The 21,430-nt window shown below is 45.6% G+C and overlaps 1 protein-coding gene across 4 annotated transcripts in view; it reads right to left on the bottom strand.

The window, feature by feature from the left end:
• The window catches only part of MAP6 (microtubule associated protein 6), a 48,885-nt gene extending 27,752 nt beyond the window's left edge, over positions 1-21,133 (bottom strand). For all 4 annotated transcript variants that reach the window (XR_010442076.1, XR_010442074.1, XM_064726311.1 and 1 more), the window contains exon 1: positions 20,331-21,133. Coding sequence is in view for 2 of the 4 variants with exons in the window: in XM_064726311.1 (XP_064582381.1) it covers positions 20,331-21,049 (719 nt within the window). In the remaining 2 variants the exon portion in view is untranslated. The remainder of the gene's footprint in view (positions 1-20,330) is intronic.
• Positions 21,134-21,430: the final 297 nt, after the last annotated feature.

Genomic DNA, 21,430 nt, shown 5'->3' with positions numbered 1-21,430 from the left:
TGAATCCATTATGTGACTTGTAAGAGGAGAATCTGGTGCAGCAAAATGTGCTAATGGACACCGAGGAAAATAAGCTTTTTAAGGTCAAATGAAGCCATTGCATTTCACAAATCAGTGTCATCAGTCCTTGAGGGAGATCCATCAGCAGGATGAGGAGAGAAGCCAAAAGCATCAGCTTTCAGCAAAGACAGGACAGATGGTTGGTTAAAGAACTGAAGAGCTACTGCCCAAGGGGATAAAGGACAAGTGCATCTCACTACCTAGCACTGCTGACAACACCTCTGGTCCAAATTCATGGAATACCAGAATGGTGGAAGAGACCTTAAAACTCATGTCACTCCAATTGCACTGCCATAGGCAGGGACACCTTCCACTAAACAAGGTTGCCCCAAGTCCCACACAGCCTGGCCTTGAACACTTTCAGGAATGGGATAGCCACAGCTTCCCTAGGAAACCTGCACCAGTGTCCATTCACACTGCTAGGGAGGAGTTCATTAAGTCCAATTACTCTCATAGTGCTGGGCAGGGATTGCTGGAAAAACCCGTCTTCCCAGACTTTACTGGAAGCTCTGTTGTGAAGCTGCTTGAGCCCATCACCAGCTCCTTTTCCTTAAATCCTGCCCCTTCTCCAACAGTGATACTGAAGTCCATTGCATGGGAACTGCAAGGTTTGCCCTTGAGGCAAAAGATGGAGATGGGTGGTGGTTGAGACCACAAGAAAGATTTTGTCTGAATTTCTTCAGTTATTATCCAATTCATGAGTACAGAAGGATGGGTCTTTCTGGAGAAAGGTCAGGACATCACTGTTGGCAAGAAGTAGCCTTTCTGTTGCAGGAGTATAATTCAGCTTGCTGTATTTTGCTGCTCCCTGCAGGGAATCATTATTTCCATTCTTCCTTAGTGTTTCTCTGAGATTTAATTTCTAGTCTGCATGACAGTGTAATTGCTCACATGGCATGGTGGGGGGGAAGCTTTGGGCTCTTTGGCCGGTTTTTTCAAAGCCTTACTGGCGAGGCATTCTATAACTCTGTGTGGTCTGGTTTTACTTGCCTAGCTTGGTTTTGTTGGCCCAGGCAAGAATCCTTTTCCTTTCCTGGCCTTGGAGAAGCAGCAGCAGCAATCTTTTAGCTGCCTTTGAGGTGAACTGAACAGCTGCTGGTCCAAGACCAGAGAAGCATGACTGGCAGCAGCGGGAGATGGGTTGCTCCATTCCAGCCCTCAAACTTTGGGAAACTGAGATGGGGAGATAAAGCACACCAAGAGGCTCCAGCCCAGCTCTTTCATCTGCTGTGGAGAAGAGTTTGATGCCAGAGAGTCACCAAATTTTCATCTGCTGCTCAAACTGCTGTGAGAAGCTCCTGTTTGTTTGGGTTTTTTATCCTGAGAGAGAAGCTGGCACCATTTTGTACTGCATGTTGTAGCAGGTATTTTCCCTGGCATTTTGGTTTGGGTTTTTTTTTCCAGTGTGTGTGTGTGTGGATAAGGTCAGACAATTTAATATTTAGCAGTTATTTATGTTTTTCCCGCTTGCCTTGTGGACATTCTGTTTTTTAACAAAGTGTTTGGTTTGGTTTTTTTCCACTTTCATCCATTAATATTAATTTCCTATTGATGGAAAGGGATTATTGGAACCCTTTTAGAGGAGATGATTCATTAGAAGAGTGTTCTCTCCTAAATTTGTCTCAAAATTGAGACATCACAATCTGAGTTTCATTTAATATATGAAAGCAGTTCCAGTGGGCTTACATAGAAGAACTAGTTCACCTGGTTTCAAATAGTTTACATGTCCAAGATGGGAACAGGCAGATGCTGGGAAAAGGCAGGGTATGAATAGGGATCCCCATGAACATTTATGGAGGGGACGCTGAGGAACAAGGGGACTGAGGAACAAGGACCTCAACCACTAAGTAAAGAAGCAATAAACCAAGTCCTGTGGCAAAGCTAATACCCAGAATACCACAATGTTGCATCCCAAGACATAGACGGGGATGCTGAGGCAGGGATGCCTTTGGAAGAGGAACACAAAGTGATGCTCTCCCATAGTTCCTTGTGCCTTTATGTTAATGAGCCAAGTTATGTCATCCCTTTTCCCTCCTCAGTTCTAGAATGTTCCCCACTTCTGTTTCCCCTATTAGTCCCCATTCCTTGCAGCTCCTCCCCTGAATCCCAGTTGTTGTTACCGTCTAACCCTGCCTCTGTACCGCCCGTTCCCTCAACCCATTGTCCCTCAGATCCGACACTCCGCCTCCCTTGTCCCGTATATAACCCTGGACCCTCCTTTGTTCTTTGTCCCTGGTTCCCTTCAGTGTGCTCTTAATAAACACCCCTGGAATGCCAAACAAAGAACCCCTCCCTTCTGCTTTTCTCTCTGTCAACCTTCCAATAACATCCCATGGTGAGTGTGCTCGGTGCACTGAGCCATCCCCTTCTCTCGGGAGGGCGGTGGCTTCGGCAGCTCCGGCCGCGCCATCGCATCACAGAATTGCAGAATGGTGTGGGTTGGAAGGGACATTAAAGATTGTCTTGTTCCAGCCCCCTGCCACGGGCAGAGACACCTTCAGCAAGACCAGGTTGCTCGAAGCACCATTTAACCTGGCCTTGAACACCTCCAGGGATGGGGCAGCCGCAGCTTCTGAGGGCAACCTGTGCCTGGGCCTCACCACCCTCACAGCCAAGAATTTCTGCCCAATATCCCACCTAACCCTGCCCTCTGTCAGAGTAAAGCAGTTCCCCCTCATCCTGTCACTCTTTGTCCAATGTCTCTCTTGGAGCCCTTTTAAGTACTAGAAGAGGTTCCAAGGTCTCCCCAGAGCCTTGGCCCTGTGGTAATAAAATTTTTCCTTGCACTGGGCTGGAGCAGTGACACACGGCTGCAAGTCCAATGCAAACAGAGTCTTGAATAGCACAGAATACTTCTTATGTCCATACTGCTTGTGGAAGGTAAATTTATCATCTAACTCTGCAGGTGCCTGGCATTATCCTTGTGCCCACCTTCAGTGACCCTGCAGAGCTGAGGGAGATAACAGATCTGAGGTCACAGCCCTAGCTGCTCTCATCACAATGGATGCCTACAGAGCAGAAAAGCCTGAAGCTCAGCTCAGAGACCAAGCAGCCAGGATAACCTCTTGTTTTCTGTTCCATCACTGAACTTGGGGTTGTTGTAACAACCAGGCACCATGTAAGTGATCTTGTGTTTTAACATCTTAGAGCCTCCAAGCCAAAAGTACTTCCTGTGAAAGCAAATCTCACACACATGCTTAGGGTCCAAAGACACCCAATTTTATCCCATTTTAGTGTATAAGGTCAAATATAGACATATAAATCAAACTTGTATTTATGTATGCTTTGTGTGCATAATATCTTAATATTGGAAATGGAAGGAGAATTCAAATCCATGATGCTTTATCCATCCTCAAGGCTTATCTTCTAGTGGTAGTCCCCCTGTACAGAGGTTTAAAATCACAGATTCATGGAACAGTTTGTGTTAGAAGGGAAAGATCATATAGTCCACCTTCCCTGAAATGAGCAGGGATATTTTCAACTAAATCAGCTTGCCCAGATCAGGTAATTGTTTATATTTATTGTACAAATAAAATAACAATTAAAATCCATACTACTAATAAAATACATACATATTTATATATACTAGATAAATATTTACATATGCTATAAAAATGCATAGTAATAAAAATATTGTTGCAGATATTTTTTGCAAGAACTACTCCCCAGGAAACCCTTCAATCTGTCCACATATCTAACAGGTCTAATGAGATGACTATTCCACAGCAAACATTTCTGCAGCTCGATGAGCTGCATTTCCCCATTTCCAACCATGTCCCAAGTGTGTGACACATGTCAGGCTGCACACAGCATAGGTAGTGTGACAACAACACAGCCTTGAATAATGCAATACAGATGTGGATGAATGCAGATTAACCTACATTTGGTCCAATCATCTGCCTCTGCCATGCTTATGTGTGTGTGTCTGAGGTTGTCCTATTTCTTTACAAAATTTTATATATATATAATGCATCTAAAGTATTTTTTAACATTCAAAAGTGACAAGTCACTGGCTCTGACTGAATTCTGCTTGTCAATTGATGCCTTCCTGTGCAATGCCACCACTGAATGTTTCTGTAGTGGAAATTAAGAGGTTGTAATTCTTTTTAACTGGAAAAACCATAACAGATCTGGGTGTGAGCTAAGTAGATGAAAGAAGAGAGCTGGGACTTGAGCAAAGATTTTAAGATAAAGGATTACTGGGCTAAGAGAAAGGCTGAGTTGGATTTCCCCTCCCATCTTTACCCTTACATACTGTGTTATTGCAAAGGCTGCAAAATCCAGTTATAAAATTGGTTTGTGCTGAGACATTAAGGCGCAGAGTTTGCATAACATATGTGGAATTACTGGAGAGGAAATGTGGATTATTCCATTTAAATTGCCCTGGGTGCTGTGAGGAAGGTTATTCTAAAAAGCACCATGAAAATCTAGGACAAGGCAGAAGGGGTTTAAACCGAAAGCAGGGTGATTTAGATTAGATATAGGGAAGAAATTCCTCCCTGTGAGAGTGGTAAGGCCCTGCCCAGAGCAGCTGTTGCTGCCCCATCCCTAAAGTGTCCAAGACCAAGGTGGATGGGGCTTGGAGTAACCTGGTCTGGTGGAAAGTGTCCCTGTCCATGGCAGGGGGTGGAATTGGGTGGTCTTTTAAGGTCCCTTCCAATCCAAACCATTCTGAGACTTTGTGACTGAAGTGGGATGAGCAGAGAGTTTCAGGGCACAGTGTGGGAGAACAAGGAGTTGGGAAAGCTTCTTTGGGAAGAGATAAAGCTTAGGATGCCCATGCATTTTTTTAGGAAACCATACAACCCACCAGCACAAGTCACTGGGACAGTGTTGGTGCAATGGAGAGCAGAATCAGGGCCAATAAAGTTTATCACTTTCAACAGTGTAATACTCAGTTCATTCCACTTCAGTTAACATATCTTTCTTTAGAAGCTATCCCTACCAGAAGGAGACACAAAAGTCAAATGAATTGCTGGAAATGAAAAAATGCTCTGCATTTTTCTACCCCAAGTTTGGGAAATTGCCAGGATCACTTAGAAATCAATAATGTAATGGGGAGGACTCACTGACTCCAGCTCTGTAACAACCTGATTAGTCCCACGGTACCAAATCTGTAAATACTGGGACCACCAAAGCTGCCTTGGGGGAATATGGGGAAGAGACAGCAGAAGGCAGTGGAATAGATGCTCTATTGTGAAATCTCCTCCTAACTGCTTAAAAACAAGGACTGGTATGAGTTTATCAAAGTGATATGAGTGAACAAAGTTGATACGAGTGAACAAAGCAGCTAGTGGTCTCTGCAGGTACCACCCTGTCCACACCAAAACCATCACAGTGTAATAAAAAAGGGATAAGGATGACAGTAGGAAAGCTTTATATGGAAAACTTTGTATGTGAGAAAGCATGTTGTGGAAGAAAAGCTGTTTGATAATTAATTGGTCATTTTCAAGGGCTCCTCCAGTGTTTGCATAGAGTGTAAAGATCTGAAAGCAAAGCTCAAACCAAATGAGTTGTGTCTTTATATCAAAGGTGCTCATGTCTAGAGGCCCCCACGGTGCTTCATCAAAAGCATCATGGTGAACACACCTAAAATATCAGGGAGACTCACCATTCAGACATACCTGAGGAAAAAATCCTAGACTGTGTGCACAGCTGCCTGTGCCAGCAAAGGAGCTCTGTAAATATTGTGTGCAGCAATCAAGGCCTGGAGAGCTGCACAGATGGGAGGAAACCACAGAAACACCCAAGAGACTCAGGGCCTGTTCCCATTTTGGGGAGCATCTTGCATTGTCATGATTTGCAAAGCTGATGGGATGTTACCACTCAGGGATCTGATGTCCTGGGGTCTCTTGGCACCTCCAGGTGCCTGAAACATCTGGAGGAGGTTGCAAATGGGCTGCTTGCTCAGAGACAGTGCTGCACTGATGCTCATGTGGCCAGAGACAGCTGGACTAGATGATGGTGCCATTGTAATGTGGATGTAAATAGCCTTAAAAACATACCTGGGTCATAGAAACCCACTTCCCAAGAAAGGTACCATTAACATAGAACTGAATACAAATATTCCTCCACTGTGCAGTCTCTGCATGCATCACCCATGCCAGACCTACCTACCAGCACACAAAAGTGTGCACAGCAATCCTTTTCTTAAAGAAAAAAAGCTCCCAGGCAGTAAATTTAAGAACTAAAAAACAGAAGCACCAGTTTTATAAGTCTTCTGTGAAGAACTAGAAGGAGGATTTGTTGTTACATCCAATGCACTTTTGTGCCCACAGCAGATGTTTACAGCCTCTCTAAGCCATTTGTATCCTGCTGGGTAAATTATTTGTCTCATTTGAAAATAAGGCGATCTACAAATACTTCTTCCTTTGGAGTTGTTCCAAACTTAATCAAAAACTAAAACATGCTCGGGACAAATGTATTAAGCAGATATTTAATTGAGAGAAGAGATGATGGAAAAAGGCAGAGTTCTTGTCTCCCAGGCAGAGCATGCAAGCTTTAAACACACTCTCAGATTGATTGCAACTGACAGAGCAGAAAGGCTCAGAAAAAGCACTTCTTCCCTTCCCATAAATAATTCACCTCCTGTAGCAGTTTATAAAATGTTTATATTAAGTAATAATTGAATTTTGCATTGCAAAAAGAAACCCCAAACATGCTAGCCAAGAAAAAAATCAACCCAAAGGAGGATGGGAAAATAATTGCTTGGAAGCTGTCATGCTAAAGCAATTCAGTGGGGTCACTCTTGGCTGTACTCTGTTCTGTTTGGTCAAATCCTGATCCTGACCTGAATAGGGTTTTCCATTGATCTCTGCAACAGCTACATGAAGCCTGCTCTTGAGTCATAGAATCATTTCTATTGGAAAATACTTCTGTGATCATCAAGTTCAGCCATTAGCCCAGCACTGCCAGGCCCACTATTAACCCATGACCACAAGTGCCACATCCACACACTTTCTGAGCACCATCAAGTGTTTTCCAGCCAGGCAGGGCAGGTTCAGTGGTCCCACATTAAGCTCTGCTGTCAAGCAATGACGCTTTTTATTTCAAGTCAACATGAATGTCAGGAGGCTGTGAGCCCACTAAGTGGTTATTTGTCTTGGTTGCAAAAATACACAAGGTTTTACCATGGGGTAAGACTCCAACAGTTGGAGCCCAACATGGGATGGAAGACTGAGAGCATGGCAGGGAGCAGAGAGGGTACTGGGACAATGACTGATGATCAGCAGAGGTCATCAAAATAACAGAAATCAAATGTCACCACACATACAGCCAGGCAGCTTTTATTAAAATTGTAATTGCTTGATCCAACCTATGCCCTGGGGAGCATAAAGAAAAGCTAGCAGCACCAAGGTCACTGCAGACAAAAAAATCAATGCAGAGAATGAGTGATAATGATTTTCCTTTCTCCTACATTCAGAGAGGGAGACTGTGGAGATAGCCTCCTGGCATCTCCAGAGAGGCACAATATCCCTTGAACTTTGTCCAACAATGCACTTCATACACTTTTAACTTTTGACATCCAAGTTTGCTCCTCTGGGCTGTGACAACAGCAGGTTTGAGCATCCTAACCCACTGTTACATTTCATAGATGCAAAGTTAATAATCCATTTCTCTCTTCCAAAACCATTCCATACTTTCCAGCTTCCTGCAATGACCATGTCTGCTGCACTCCTGGCCTCTCTAATGGGTATCCTCAGAAACTTCTCTGGTCCATGACTACTGAAGTACAAAACCAAAACCTGAACAAAAAACTATTTACCCAAGTCTTGACTAGTGTGGTAAGATGTCACATCCTTTCCATGTATCTCAGTACTCTACTTGCCCCAAAGTATTTCGTTTGGAATGCTTTTGTTCTTAGTTTATTATTTTTTAAAATGAAGTAACAATTACTGGCATGTGATTTGTGATTCCCTGCAGAATTGTTCCTCCACCAGCTGTCCCCATCTGCACCAGCACCACTGCTGATCCCTACCTATCCCTGCCCTCCCCTCTCCTAAACTGCTGCTTCTTTGTTTCAAGAGATTTCTTCAATATGTCAAGAGCTCTTTGAATTCCAATTCAACCAAAATTATTTAGCCAAACATAAGTGAAGGACTCAGCACGAGATTACATGGATGAAATATGACTCTGGACAGGCTCTGAAGTGGTTGGGTCCTAATGCCACATTCTGCCCTTACAAATCTCTTACCTGTAATAAAGTGTCATGGTTTGGAATGGGAGGAAATTCAGACAAGTGGTGCAAAGTGTGAAAAATGCATACTATATGATTGACTCTTCACAAATATTAAAATGAATATTATATGTGTTGTGTTGGAAAGTTACACTGCATTAATTTTTTTAGTTGTGCTGTATTAATATTTTTAAGTAGTGTGGTGAATATAGTTTTTAGGCTACAGCACAATATTAAAATAGAAACTATGTGATGTAAGATACTTTTTGTAACTAGCTCTAGGAACAGATAAGATAACCAATAAATTCTTCACATAAAGGTAACACCAACAAGACACCAAAATCTCAAGAGAAGAATTATTGTCTCTTTACTGGGACAATCCAGACTTCTTCCAGACTTCTAGGAGCCAAGAAATGATGGGGAGGGGGGGAGCAGCAATTAAGCAGGAGACACCCTTTGTTTGAAAAGAATGTTTGAATCATGTATGAGATATATGAATATGCAACTGGCTATCAGGCTATTGCTTTTAATGGTTAATCCTTTGTTAGCGAAGAGTGCTTTTGTGTCAGAGTGCAAAAAGCACCCAGACATCCATAATTTTTTGCTTTTTATTGTCCTTTTTTGTCCTAACTTTGATTGTCCAAATTCTTCTTGTCCTAATTTTTATTACTATTTTATTACTATTAAACTTCTAAAATTTTATCACAAGTGATTGGCATTTTTCACGCAAAGATAACCCTTTCAATGCTTCAACACTCCCTCGAGTGAGAGAAAGGAGAAAGATGCAAGCATGTAAAGGAACAACATGAGGACACCAATGTCAGTGAAGAAGAAGTCAAGTCCCAGATGGCAGGGTGAGGAGATGCCTTATTTTTGAAGCTGAAATCCTCTTGTAAACTATGAAGAAAGGACTCTTTTTCCCTAAAATGCATGAAACTATGGGGAGATTAAGGGTTCAAACTGATATTGAGCAAAGGCTTCCATGCTAAAGTAAGCAGATGTTGAAATGGCTGTGATCCCATGAGAAGTTTGAACTGAGAAAGAGAGAAGAGCAGTCCTGTGCTTCCAGGAGAAGATCTCTGTTTTCAGGGTTTAACATGATTTTAGAGATAGATAATGAGAACTTTTGCCTTTGAACAGCTCATCTTTAAAACAATACCCCTTAAGTCGAGATATCCCATTGACAAGCTGTGGGAAGGCTTGTGGCAATAGTAAGGATTTCATGATGGCAGATTTCCCTGGGTGGCTGCTAGTGGTGAGAAAATTGAGAGCTGTGAGAGAGCTGGTTTTTCTCTCTTGTGGAGAAGTCTCCAATACCTTAACAAGAGGGACTTCTCTCCCTAAAGGAACTGAAGAAAGACTATTTTAGAGGTGGTAAACTGACTGGAAATTTTAAGTCTTGTTTCTTTACATTGTCAGTGGGAAAGAAAAGGTTGTGGAGGGTGGAAGAGTGTTCTGAAGGGTTTGTTTTGATTCTGACTACTTTTTTCTTTTAGTTGCTTTTAATAAAATTTTCTTTATACCCTTTTAAAGTTTTGAGCCTGCTTTGTCTTTCTCCTAATCCTGTCTCACAGCAGGAAATGAGTGCACTAGTGATTGGCCAGTGCTGAATCCACCACACTCATCAGCACATTAATTGGGGAAATCTCAAAATTGGGGAAATCTGAAAACTGGGGAAATCTAAAATTGGCAAACCAAAACCACTACACAAAAGTACCAGTTAGAATTACAGGAGGAACATAGCGCTGCAAATGCAAATTGCCTGTTGGATATTTAAGGCATCCTACACCTAAAGAGGCTCCAAGAGAGCTGGAGAGTGACTTTGGACAAGCGTCTGGAGGAACAGGACAATGGAGAGTGGCTTCCCACTGCCAGAGGGCAGGGTTAGATGGAATATTGGGAAGAAATTCTTCCTTGTATGGTCCTGGCCACAGGTTGCCCAGAGCAGCTGTGGCTGCCCCATCCTTGGATGTGTTCAGCATCAGAGAGTCCTATTGGTGGGCTATTCAAGGATGAATCTGAGATAAATGACCCCTAAGTGACATGAAAGACCTGCACAAAACTGAATTTGTAGTCATCAGCTGAGAAAAACCCAAGGAATGACATAAGAACTCAAAAGCTGGTGTCCACCAGTGATCCTTGTCAGATCACCTGAACATGGACATCTGTCTACCTGCAGGGTGAGTGTAAATTAATGAAATCAAAGGAAAAAGAGGAAAAATCTAGATTTTAATATATTTTATAAATAAATATCTTCTCCTTCCACAACATCTTACACTGAACTTCATACAGTAATTTCCTATAATATTTCCTAAGTAGAATATTCTTGATCATTTGTTGCTGTGGAAGCTTGAACACATTTCCAGCACCTGTGCAGCTTCCCACGGGATGTTTACACACAACAAAGAAGGATGCAGTGTCCACAGCAATTGAGGTCATGGTGATTCCCCTCATTTCCCCTTCTGCACAGCACATAAATGCAGTTTCTATGTCAATGTCATAACCCTGAACCTGGACATTGCCAGACTTCAGGACACAGTAATACTTCTGTGGGCTGGAATGTGGTGTTTGCTGAAATCCAGACTGGGGACCCAGGTTAAATCACAACTGTTTGCAAGTGTTTGGAGACTTTAAAACAAAATACAGCCTCTATTTCAGTGTTTACAGCTCCCTTAATTAGAGCAACATGGGTATGAAAGTGGGGTACAGCAGTGCACCACCTTCACATCTTCACTCTTCCCAGGCCATAATTACAAGTCAAGTCTCTGTTTCCTCCTATTTTGCACCATGTCCCAAGTCTGACATGAAAAGACCAATTTTGCACAACCATCCAGTTTGACTTCCCACCCAATTTCCATATTAAATATCAGTGTGACATAGCCCAAAGCCTGGTTACTAGATTCCAGCACTAACTCCCTGGAGCACCCCTACTGCCCAAGGAGGTGTGAGAAAGATGATGATGTGTACATAAACACTGATGGACCATGAGACATCAAGACCCAAGACTGAGATAGGACGGGCTGGACAGACACACCTGACTGCAACTCACAACCACAGTGTGTTAAATTTTAAGATTATATGGTGGCTCTAGTCCTGCTGGAGTGTCAGGTGTGATTCTGTTGAAGCAGGGATCCTGTAGAAGAGTGTAGTTTTCCTCTGAAGATCCTCTGAAGGTGTAGATGGGCCTGGTATTCCTCTGGAAATCCAGTAAAAAAGGCTGCTCTGGTGTCCCAAAATCTCAATTATATCCAGTTAGGAATGCTTGGTTCCTCCCCCTGGGTGGATCATCCCACAATGGGATGCTGTAATTTTATCAGTCATGCAGAGACACTCAATGGCCCATTAACAGAAGATATTTCCCAGAGGGAGGATTGGTTTGTGGAAGAGATAAAGCAAACTGCCCAATTAACAGAAGATAATTTCCCCACCTCTAAGGGGGCAATAGACACTTATCTTGCAATCCAGAACATCATATAATGACCTATTAATCAAAATAAAGCAGTTATTAATAGAAAGCAAAATTTGTTTGCAATAGAACACCTGCAATGCTGGATTTGGGGAGAAAAAATGAGTTGGAGTCTAAAGGAGTAACTTGGTGAACAGCCCAGTTTGTGTGTATAGTATTTCAATAATATATAAAAATAGATATACATAGATATAAACATAATATATAAAACATTAGTATATAAAATATATTAATATATAGAAATAAATAATATATAATTACAAATTATTATATATCCTTCCAATGTCCTTTATATATGTATATACACATATACCATATATATACGCCCATATACACCTATATATATGTATATAAAAAGGACATTGGGAGGATATCCAGATTATTGAGTTATACAACAAGAGAAATAAAAATTCCATTCTATAAAACTTTCCTAAAATGTCCCTTTCCCTCCTGGCTGGTGTTGACCATGATAGCAGAAGAGCATCCCTGCTCTTGCCCCAGTGGAGCAAGGCTTAGCCAAAGACACCATATGAATATATACATATATATATACACATACATACATATATATATAAATACATTCAGATCAGAGCAAAGAACAGTGAAGATTGATGCAAGATTGAGTGCAGAAGTACTTAGAAAGCTTATTTAGCTGGCAGGAGACAGGAAAAGGAAAGGTCATGCTCTAAATGCAAGATGAGACGTATTTATAACATTATATGTCTTAGTGATTTATTTGAAAAAAGAAAGGATGGGTAATCTAAATTAGTTGATCTCTCTCCTCTTTATTTACTTTGTGTTACAGTGGTGGCTTGAAGCCACCAAGTAAAAGTGGGATCTGCTCTCCAGCATCAGCTCGTGCATCCCAAAGAAGGTGGTGGTCTCACCAGACACAGAAGTGTGTGGAAGGGGAGGAGGAGAGATGTTTGACATGTCCTTTGACACGATAACTGACTTAACAGACAAAAGAAATGTGAAAATCTACTTGGTTTCAGCAAAGCATTTTATCCAGGGCCACGTGAGAAATGATTAATTAAGCCAGTGAACATGAACATCAGCAGAATGGGAACCTAGGGAAGGGAAATGACAGTGATGAATGTTGGAAGGCTGAGCTGCAGCCTGAAAGAAGGTTAGCAGTGTTTAACATTTTTGAGGTTGACTTTGGCACTAAAAAAAGTAGGGCAATGTTGATGACACCTAATGACACAATGCAACTGGGAGCACCAATGTGTAGGATTGGGAAATCACAGGGGAAGGAGGGGATTGACCTTGACTGCCATGTTCAAAATGGAATGAGAACTAGTAGTGAATTCTAGGCTTGGTATGAATCACCAGAATTTATTGCTACGGGATGTAACTGCCTAGGAAGGAGAAGAAGAACAGTATGGACATCCTTGTTATCAAAGAGTAAATGAGGGATTCATAATGAATCCGTGATGCCCACAAACACGACTCATTGAGTCTTTAGTAGGAATGGGGACCTCATCTCCAAAGGGCAGTAGTGTCCATCTCTGTTTAAGAAAAAGAGATTTCATCTCGGAAAAGTTAGAGAGACAAGGCTGATACCAGGAAGTAAAAATGTTTACTTCCTAGCTACAGAGCCAAACAATGTGGATACTGTACCTGGAGACACTGAGCAGTGACATTTGGACAGGGGAAAGTCACTAAGTATGCCAATAAAACAGGAAAAATATAAGAGAGAAATAAACCAAATAAAACAGCAAACTACAGCCTGTCCATTGGCCCAGACTGTAAATGAGTTGCAAATCATCAGAGACTGAGGCCTTCCTGCTGGCATAATGCAACTAAAAATTCTGCATTTCTGAGACAGAGCCTTTGATGGGACTCATAAAGACTAAATAACAAATCAGATAATTGGACTTCAGGGTTCAGAGGGTCCTATCCAGCTCCATGTGGCTGAAGGTCTCTCTGAGGTGGCCCAGCTGAGCAGGAGCAGAGGAATAGTTGCTCAAGCATGTTGGCTCCATCACCTGAATGCCACCTCCATCTCTTCCTCCTGCCCTACCATGTCCTAAGGCATGCACTGACCAGCTCCAGTCCACACACAGTCAAAGCAGCAAAATTCAGTTTTACCTACATTGCTGAGCAGCTCCCCCTTGGCTTTTGGGGCTGGATGTTGTCCACCTTGAACTGACTGCAGGGAATACATTGCCACATACTCCAATTTGGATCTTGCAAATGTCCCCAGGTTGGAGACACCACTGGTCTTTCCCAGCTGATGGACTGCATCCAGAGGAGATCAAGAGTGTGGCAGAACAGCTCTCTGCCTGCAAGTTGTGGTCTGACACTGGCCAGATGGCAGGCAACCACCACAGATGCTCGCTCGCTCACCCTCCGCTGCTACAGCTGGGCAGAGCAAAAAAATTAAATGAAGGGTTCATGAGTTAAGATAAGGACTTGGAGAAAACACTCCAAGGGCAGAACAGGCTCAACTTAAAAGTACAAAATCAATTTATTGCTAACAAAGTCAGAGGAGGATAATGATAAGTAAAATAAGCCCTTTAAACACCTTTTATCCCCATTCCTTCCTCCTTCCCACCAACAGCTCAGGGAGACAGGGGGTGGGGTTTTGGTCAGTTCATGACCTGAGATGATCTTCCACTGCTCAGGGAGAGAAGTCTTTCCCCTGCTATGTCATGGGGTCCCTTCCCACAGGAGACAGTTTTCTGTGAACTTCTCCAGCATGGTTCCAATCTCACGAGCACCACACCTCCCAAAACTGCAGCAGCATGGCTCTCTCTTTCCACAGGGTGCAGTCCTCCAAGGACAGGCTGCTCCAGCCTGGGAGCAGGGCCCCCTCTCTCCGCCAGGCCTCCCACTGGATCACAGCCTCCTCCAGGCATCCACCTGCTCTGGTGTGGACATCTCCCCCAAGGGCTGTGGGTGGATCTCTGCATCCCCCAGGGATCCGTGGCCTGCAGGAGGACAACCTGCTTCACCATGGACATCACCATGGTCATCACCATGGCCTGCAGAGGATTCTTGGCTCTGACACCTGGAGCACCTCCTTCCCCACTGCCCTTGGTGTCTCCATGTCATTTCCCTCACATGTTCTCACCTCTTCCTTTTCTCTGGCTACAAAAACACTGCGTCCCACTTTGTTTTGATTTTCTCCTTAAATCTGTTATCACAAAGGCGTTTCCACCATCTATAATTTTCCCAGCCTTGGCCAGCAGCATGTCCATCTTCAGAGCCATCAGGGCATGGCTCTGCCAGAAATGGTGGAAGCTTCCAGCACCTTCTCACAGAAGCCACCCCTGTGGCCACCCTGCACTTCCAAAAACTAGGCTGTGCAAAACCAGCAAAGCCTGTATCATCCATCTCCATGCTCTGTGTCTTAATAAACACTAGGCCATTATTCATTAGTTACTCATACAACCCATCCCTGTGGAATCACCAGACATTGTGTCTCCTCCTGCCACTGAAGGTTTGTATCAAATGACCCCTGAGACAGAGCTCAGCCTGTGCCAGAGCTGCCAAACACCTCTCTGAACAGCCTTTTCTGGATGGAAGAAAACATTCTGCCCCTTCCCTTCCACCTGAGAAAACTGGATCCTTCTGCCTACATGGTTACTTTAATACACACTCTCATAGCTGAAACAACAAGGATTTGGAGAATGGTATCTGCCCAGGAATGTTCTCTGGCAGTGGAGTCTGGGATAGCCCTCACTCTTGCTATTAAACCTCTTTAACCTCTAAACCCAAGGTGGTTGCATCCAAACTGATTGCAGGGATAAGTTCTTGGCTTGGGAGTGAGTGTGTGCTACCAAACCCAGTGTGAGAAGAGGGCTGGGGACAGTTCTAGGAACTGGAGTTTACATAATGCTTCCACACCCAGGAACGTGTCCTGGGACTCTTTAATTTACTAGTATAGACATAGCTATGGATCTGATCAGAAGTTTCAGAAGGCAATGGAAAATCTCCCATGTTACAGCATAAGCAGTGTTATTAGCATTTTCACCAAGGTAGGAGCTGTCCTCCACTGGAGATTTTCAAGAATACGTTAGATAAAATCACAGAAACACAGAATGGCTTGGGTTGGAAGGGACCTCAAAGCTTATCCTGTTCCACTGCCCTGCCATGGGCAGGAACACATTCCAGCAGAGCAGGTTGCTCCAAGCCCCATCCAATCTGCCTTGAAACCTTCCAGGGATGGGGCAACCACAGCTTCTGTGGGTACCCGTGCCAGGGCCACAGCACCCTCACATCTGTGACCGTGTTCACAGGGGTCCGAGGATGAGGGAAGAGATGAGGATCTGACTCCATGTTTCAGAAGGCTTGATTTATTATTTTATGATATATATTATATTAAAACTATATTAAAAGGAATAGAAGAAAGTATTTCATCAGAAGGCTAGCTAAGAATAGAAAAAGAAGGAATTATAACAAAGGCCTGTGTCTTGGACAGAGAGTCCAAGCCAGCTGACTGTGATTGGCCATTAAATTAAAAACAACCAACATGGGCCAATCACAGATGCACCTGTTGCATTCCACAGCAGCAGATAATCACTGTTTACATTTTGTTCCTGAGGCCTCTCAGCTTCTCAGGAGGAAAAATCCTAAGGAAAGGATTTTTCATAAAAGATGTCTGTGATACACAGCCAGGAATTTCTCCCTGGTATCCCTTCTAACCCTGCCCTCTGTCAGTGGGATGCCATTCCCCCATGTTCTGCCCCTCCAGACCCTTGCCCAAAGTCCCACTCTGACTGTTGGAGCCCCTTTAGGCACTGACAGGTGCTCTGAGGTCTCCCCAGATCGTTCTCCAGTCCAGGCTGAGCACCCCCAGCTCTCCCAGCCTGTTTTCAGAACAAGGAGGAGCATGGATTTCCTGCCCTTCTGTACCTTGGTCCAGCCTTCCTTTGTGGATATCCCTCCCCAAATTATCTCTGCTGTGTCTCTGAAAAGCAGGCAGCAAGTCTCCAGTGCTGACTCATTCATCTCTATAGCTACTACAGATTCTCATTTGCTCCACATCCTCAGTACCTCCAGGGTTTGGGATGAATGACAGAACATTAGCAACAGGCAATTCATTAGTACTAGAGGCAGCCCAAAATTTTCCATTGAAGCCTTTATTGTCTTGTTTCCTCTGCTAGGAAAGGAAGTTGGTGGGAGGGAAAAATTAATTGGTTTGGTAAAAAAAAAAATTAAATCTGGTTTCACAATATTACTTCTCACGGGAAATTAATTTTCTTAGTACTCATTTTGATACCTTACAAAGGGGGTAAATGTTTCCTTTAAGTTTTGTATCTTTTTTTTTCAGGGAATAAAGGTAACAAAAGAAGCAGAATGCAAGACAAAGAGAAGGGGGAAACAACACCCAAGAAACACCTAATTCTGTCCTTTTCACATAATTTCCAGATAAAAATGGAAAGTATTCATTCATTCCTTCTTTTATTTTTGCCAAAAGTGCTTTTAATTGTTTCACATCCACCAGCAAATGCCACATTTTGTTGCTTGTTCCCTCTGATCCCAAACTCCCAGAGCCAAGTCCAGCCCACTCCATCCTTTGGGAGAAATGCTCTGCCCATCCCATCCAGAAGTTCAGGAGGAGAAATCCCCTCACCCAACACAGATAAAGCCCTCACAGAACTGAACAAGAAAACAGCTTCATCCACCACCAGAGGCTTTCCATGGGGCTTGTCACTGACCTGGCTGAAGGATTTCCTGCTCCTTGGTGTCCTTCAGGGTCCACAGGCCACACTGGGAAGCAGGACCAAAGGGAAGGGAAGGGGGAGTGAAGGAGATGTAACCTGCCTTGGCTACCTATAAACTTGGGCAGCTCACGTGCTGGGGAGGGAAACTGAGGCAAGAAGCCCCTCAGTGCTGGAACCTTGCTCGACCATTGCACACCCAGTGAGAGCAGTGGGAAAAAGTCCATAAATAAATCCCATACATAACTGAATAGTTAATAAATTATAGTTAATGAATATATACATATAAAAATATAAATAATGTAAATACGATAAATAAGATAAGAATAAGAGAACTAAATACTGGAAATAAATCCTAAATAAATTTATTCTGTAGGATCCCTGGGCACAGGCAGTCTCTGGCAGACATCCACACTCCTGCCCCTCTGGCCTCACTGAAGGCTTCTGGCTAAAATGCTGATACAAACAAATCCCCCATCCCTCTGGCTGGGAGGAACCTCCATCTTCCATGGACATCACCACCAGGCACCACCTCTGTGTGGGCCTGGGAGGAGGTCACAGGCACATGGTCTCTGGGATTTTCATCTGTCCAGGCACACAGAGGTTAAAAAAGAGAATTCTTCCCTTTAGCATGGACTTCCCTCATGACCTTGGGCTAGCTGCTGACTCTATCCCATGCTCTCAGGTATTTCTCACATGGAAATAATACCCAGTGGGACAGAGCAAGCTTAAAAACTCCTGCTGGTCTGCTCTTTGGTTTCACCAAGGAATTGTCTCCCAGCCTTGGAAACATGGATTTGCAGCAGTGACAGAGGACTGTAAGGGAATCTCCCCCTGACTCTCTGCTGATGGAGAACCTTCATCCATGCACAAGGAACAAAGCCCCATGTGAGCCATCCTTGCTGCTCTCTAGCAAGAGGTCATGAGGGGGTAATTTTTGGCTGCTGGGTGGCCCATAAGGTTGCCCCAATAGGCTGTGAGTCTCCATCCCTGGAGATGTACAATATCCACCCAGCATGTCAGCAGACAGGCTGTTGGCAGTAATTAGGACTTGGAGAATTTGGCTTTTTATAAGAATCCAAACAATAAACAACACTTAGAAGATGCCTAATTTGAACAGAAAATGAGAACAATTAGCCAAAACATCACTTAGGCATTAATGAAGAGGCGCTTATGCTCTATGGCTGAGCGTCAGAGCAAACATTTCTGCAAGGAAGAAAAACATGGAAGTGGGAGAGCACTTTCCCAGGTGGGAAGAGAAGCCCCAAGAGTACTGTGAAAGCCAACAAGCAACACAAAGAAGGCTAAATCCTTCTAGTTCCTCTTAGGTTTAACATCCCTGCTGATCCAACCCCTTTCCTTGGGGAGGAATCCTAGCCCAGTGCCTTAGGAGCAGACTGGAGGGACAGGGAGGTGAGCAATCTGCATTTAAATATGCAAATAAGTGCAATTATCCTTTGTGGCAGTAGAAGAGAAACAACACATCAGCTCTCCAGTTCCAGGAGAAAGCTTTCTGCTTTAGCCCTGCTGTCTCCAGCAGACCTTACAAGGTGAGCAGACAAAAAGCTGAGTCTCGGTTCACAGCAGATTTCAGGGCTGTGTCACTCCCAGAGACTCCTTTCCCAACACTCTCCCACCCTGCAAAACAGAGGCCCCAAAAATCCCTGGGCACTTTTTCGTGTCTCAGCCAAGCACCACCATCACACCTGGATGCACCTGAGCCTCCAGCATTACCCAGGGAGAGTTAAGAACTGATGCCAAATGACAGCAAAAATCAGGATTTCACTGCTTGAACTGTTTCCCACTTAGGGAGGGGGGAAAGCAGATGACTGTCAGCTTTGCTCAGTGGGACAGAGGAGGCAAGTCCCAGCTTCATCCTAAATCTGCATTAATGTGTTGCTTGTTTGATGGCCAGGTGTCACCTCTATTCAGAGTCATAAACACCTCAGCATTCACACAGCTATAGGGAAAGGCAAAACAGCTGCAATCTCATTTTTTGCACCACAGCTTTGCTCTGTGCCACTTCCACCCTGGCAGGGGTGGGCTCTGCCAAAGAAAGTGCTGGAAAACACAACTGCAGCAAGCCCTCCTTGCAAACGTACATGCAGGGCAGCCACTCCATCACTTGTTTCTGCATTCCCAACACATCGAACGCCCTGACCCGGAGAGAAACAACAACAGCAGCTCGCTGCGAGGAGTTTCACACTCGGAATCCCAAACAAGGTCTCTGCTGCCGAAGTGAAATAAGGGCACGCATTCCTAGCTGGCTGGGGAGGTGCTGGGGGGACAGAGGGATGTGTCATCCCCTGCTGCGCTGCATTAAAACATGGCAGCGTCTGAAGGCTGCCCCACCCAAGCGGCCTAGGATGCGTGTCCCTCATCCTGGCGCATCCAGGGATGCTTTGTCTTGAGCGGGGCCAGCCTGAGACGCTTCCTGGGATGCTCCTGCCCCTGGGTGGGGCACTCATCTGTCCATGATGCGGTCAGGCTGCAGGTCCTTTGGGCTGGCTGCAGCCTGACAGCCAGGGATGTGCTCGGCAAGGACCAGAAGTGACTTGCACATTCCACGGAGGTGACCCCAAACATTACCCATACGGGAACCCAAGGTGGTGGGTGTCTTTGAAATTTGGAATGAACAGGAGGGGGGGGAACACAAAGACACTCAAACCCGCTGCCAAACCCAACAGACCGCCAACAAAAAGTGTGCATGTATTCACTATCTGTACAATACCTCCTGCTCCATCATCGATTCCCAGAGAGATGGGGAAATTAAGGACACTCCCCGCGCAGGAAATCGGCAAGCCAAGCCCCCCCCGGAATGTTTCACAGCCTCACTCCCTGGGTGGGATGCTCCTCCAGGGAAGCGCACAGGGGCTGGATAAGACCTGAGGAGGGGCCGGCAGGGTGGGGATCAGGATGGATGGGGTGGGAGTGGGGGGAGGATATGTCTTCTCACCTGTAGGACGAGCTGACCCCCGCCGCCACCTCCTCTTTGATCTGCCTGTTGACAGCATCGGCAGCCGCCCGGCCTCGGCTCGGCTCCGCCGGCTGCCCGCCCGCCTCCTCCGCCTTCTTCCGACCCTTGTCTCTCCCATCCCCGGGCCGCGCTGCTTTGGGATGCTCATCCTCCGCCTCGGGGTGCTCCTCCTTCTTCTCGGGAGCGATGTGCACCTTCCGCCGCTTCTCCTGAGCCGGCTTCTCCGGGGGAGCGCGGTCCAGGGCCAGGACGGGGGAAGGTCCCGGTTTGGGGATCCAGGGATGGTCGCCCCGCTTGGGGATCGGCCAGGCACGGAAATCCTTCTGGTACTGCGTCTCCTTCTCGAAGGGAGTGTCCGAGGGCTGGTACTCGCTCTTGGGCTTGCAGCTCGGCTCCGGCCGCTGCACCTTCCAAGGCTTGTAGTCGTGCCGCATCACCGAGTCGGCCGGGGGGGAGGCGTGCGGGGCCGGGCCGGGCCGGGCGGCGCCGGGAGCCGGCTCAGCTCCCGCGGCCGCCGCAGCCGCCTCGCCGCCCGGCTGGGTCTCGATGGGCGCCGCGGGGCGCGGCGGGGGCGCGGCGGGGTGCTCGGTGGCCTCCGAGTACTTGGTGAAAACGAGCGGGACGGCGATGTCCGCCTTGTCCAGCTGGTTCCAGAAGCGGGCGATGCAGCAGGCACGGGTGATGCAGGGCCACGCCATGGCGGCCCCGCGCCGGGAGCGACCGCTCCGCGCTCCGAGCCCCGCACCGCTCCCCGCCCCGAGCTCCGCGCTCCGCCCGCAACGCGGAGGCGGGGACAGCGGGAGGGGCTTGCACGCACACGGGCACGAGCACGGCACGGCACGGACACGGCACGCACACGCGGGACACACCTGCACATCCACGCACGACAGACAGTGTGATACATGGCCATGGGTGTGCCCACATCTGCACGGCTACACAGCTCACACACATGTGAGGATGGCTATGTGTGTGTGTGTGCCCACACCTGCACAGCCACACAGCTCACACACACGTGAGGATGGCTATGTGTGTGTGTGTGCCCACACCTGCACGGCTACACAGCTCACACACATGTGAGG

Source organism: Zonotrichia leucophrys, chromosome 1 (assembly GCF_028769735.1).
Source record: "Zonotrichia leucophrys gambelii isolate GWCS_2022_RI chromosome 1, RI_Zleu_2.0, whole genome shotgun sequence".
In the NCBI taxonomy this organism is placed as follows: domain Eukaryota; kingdom Metazoa; phylum Chordata; class Aves; order Passeriformes; family Passerellidae; genus Zonotrichia; species Zonotrichia leucophrys.
Note: the sequence above shows the minus strand (reverse complement) of the source record. Positions and strands in the feature narration are given on the sequence as shown.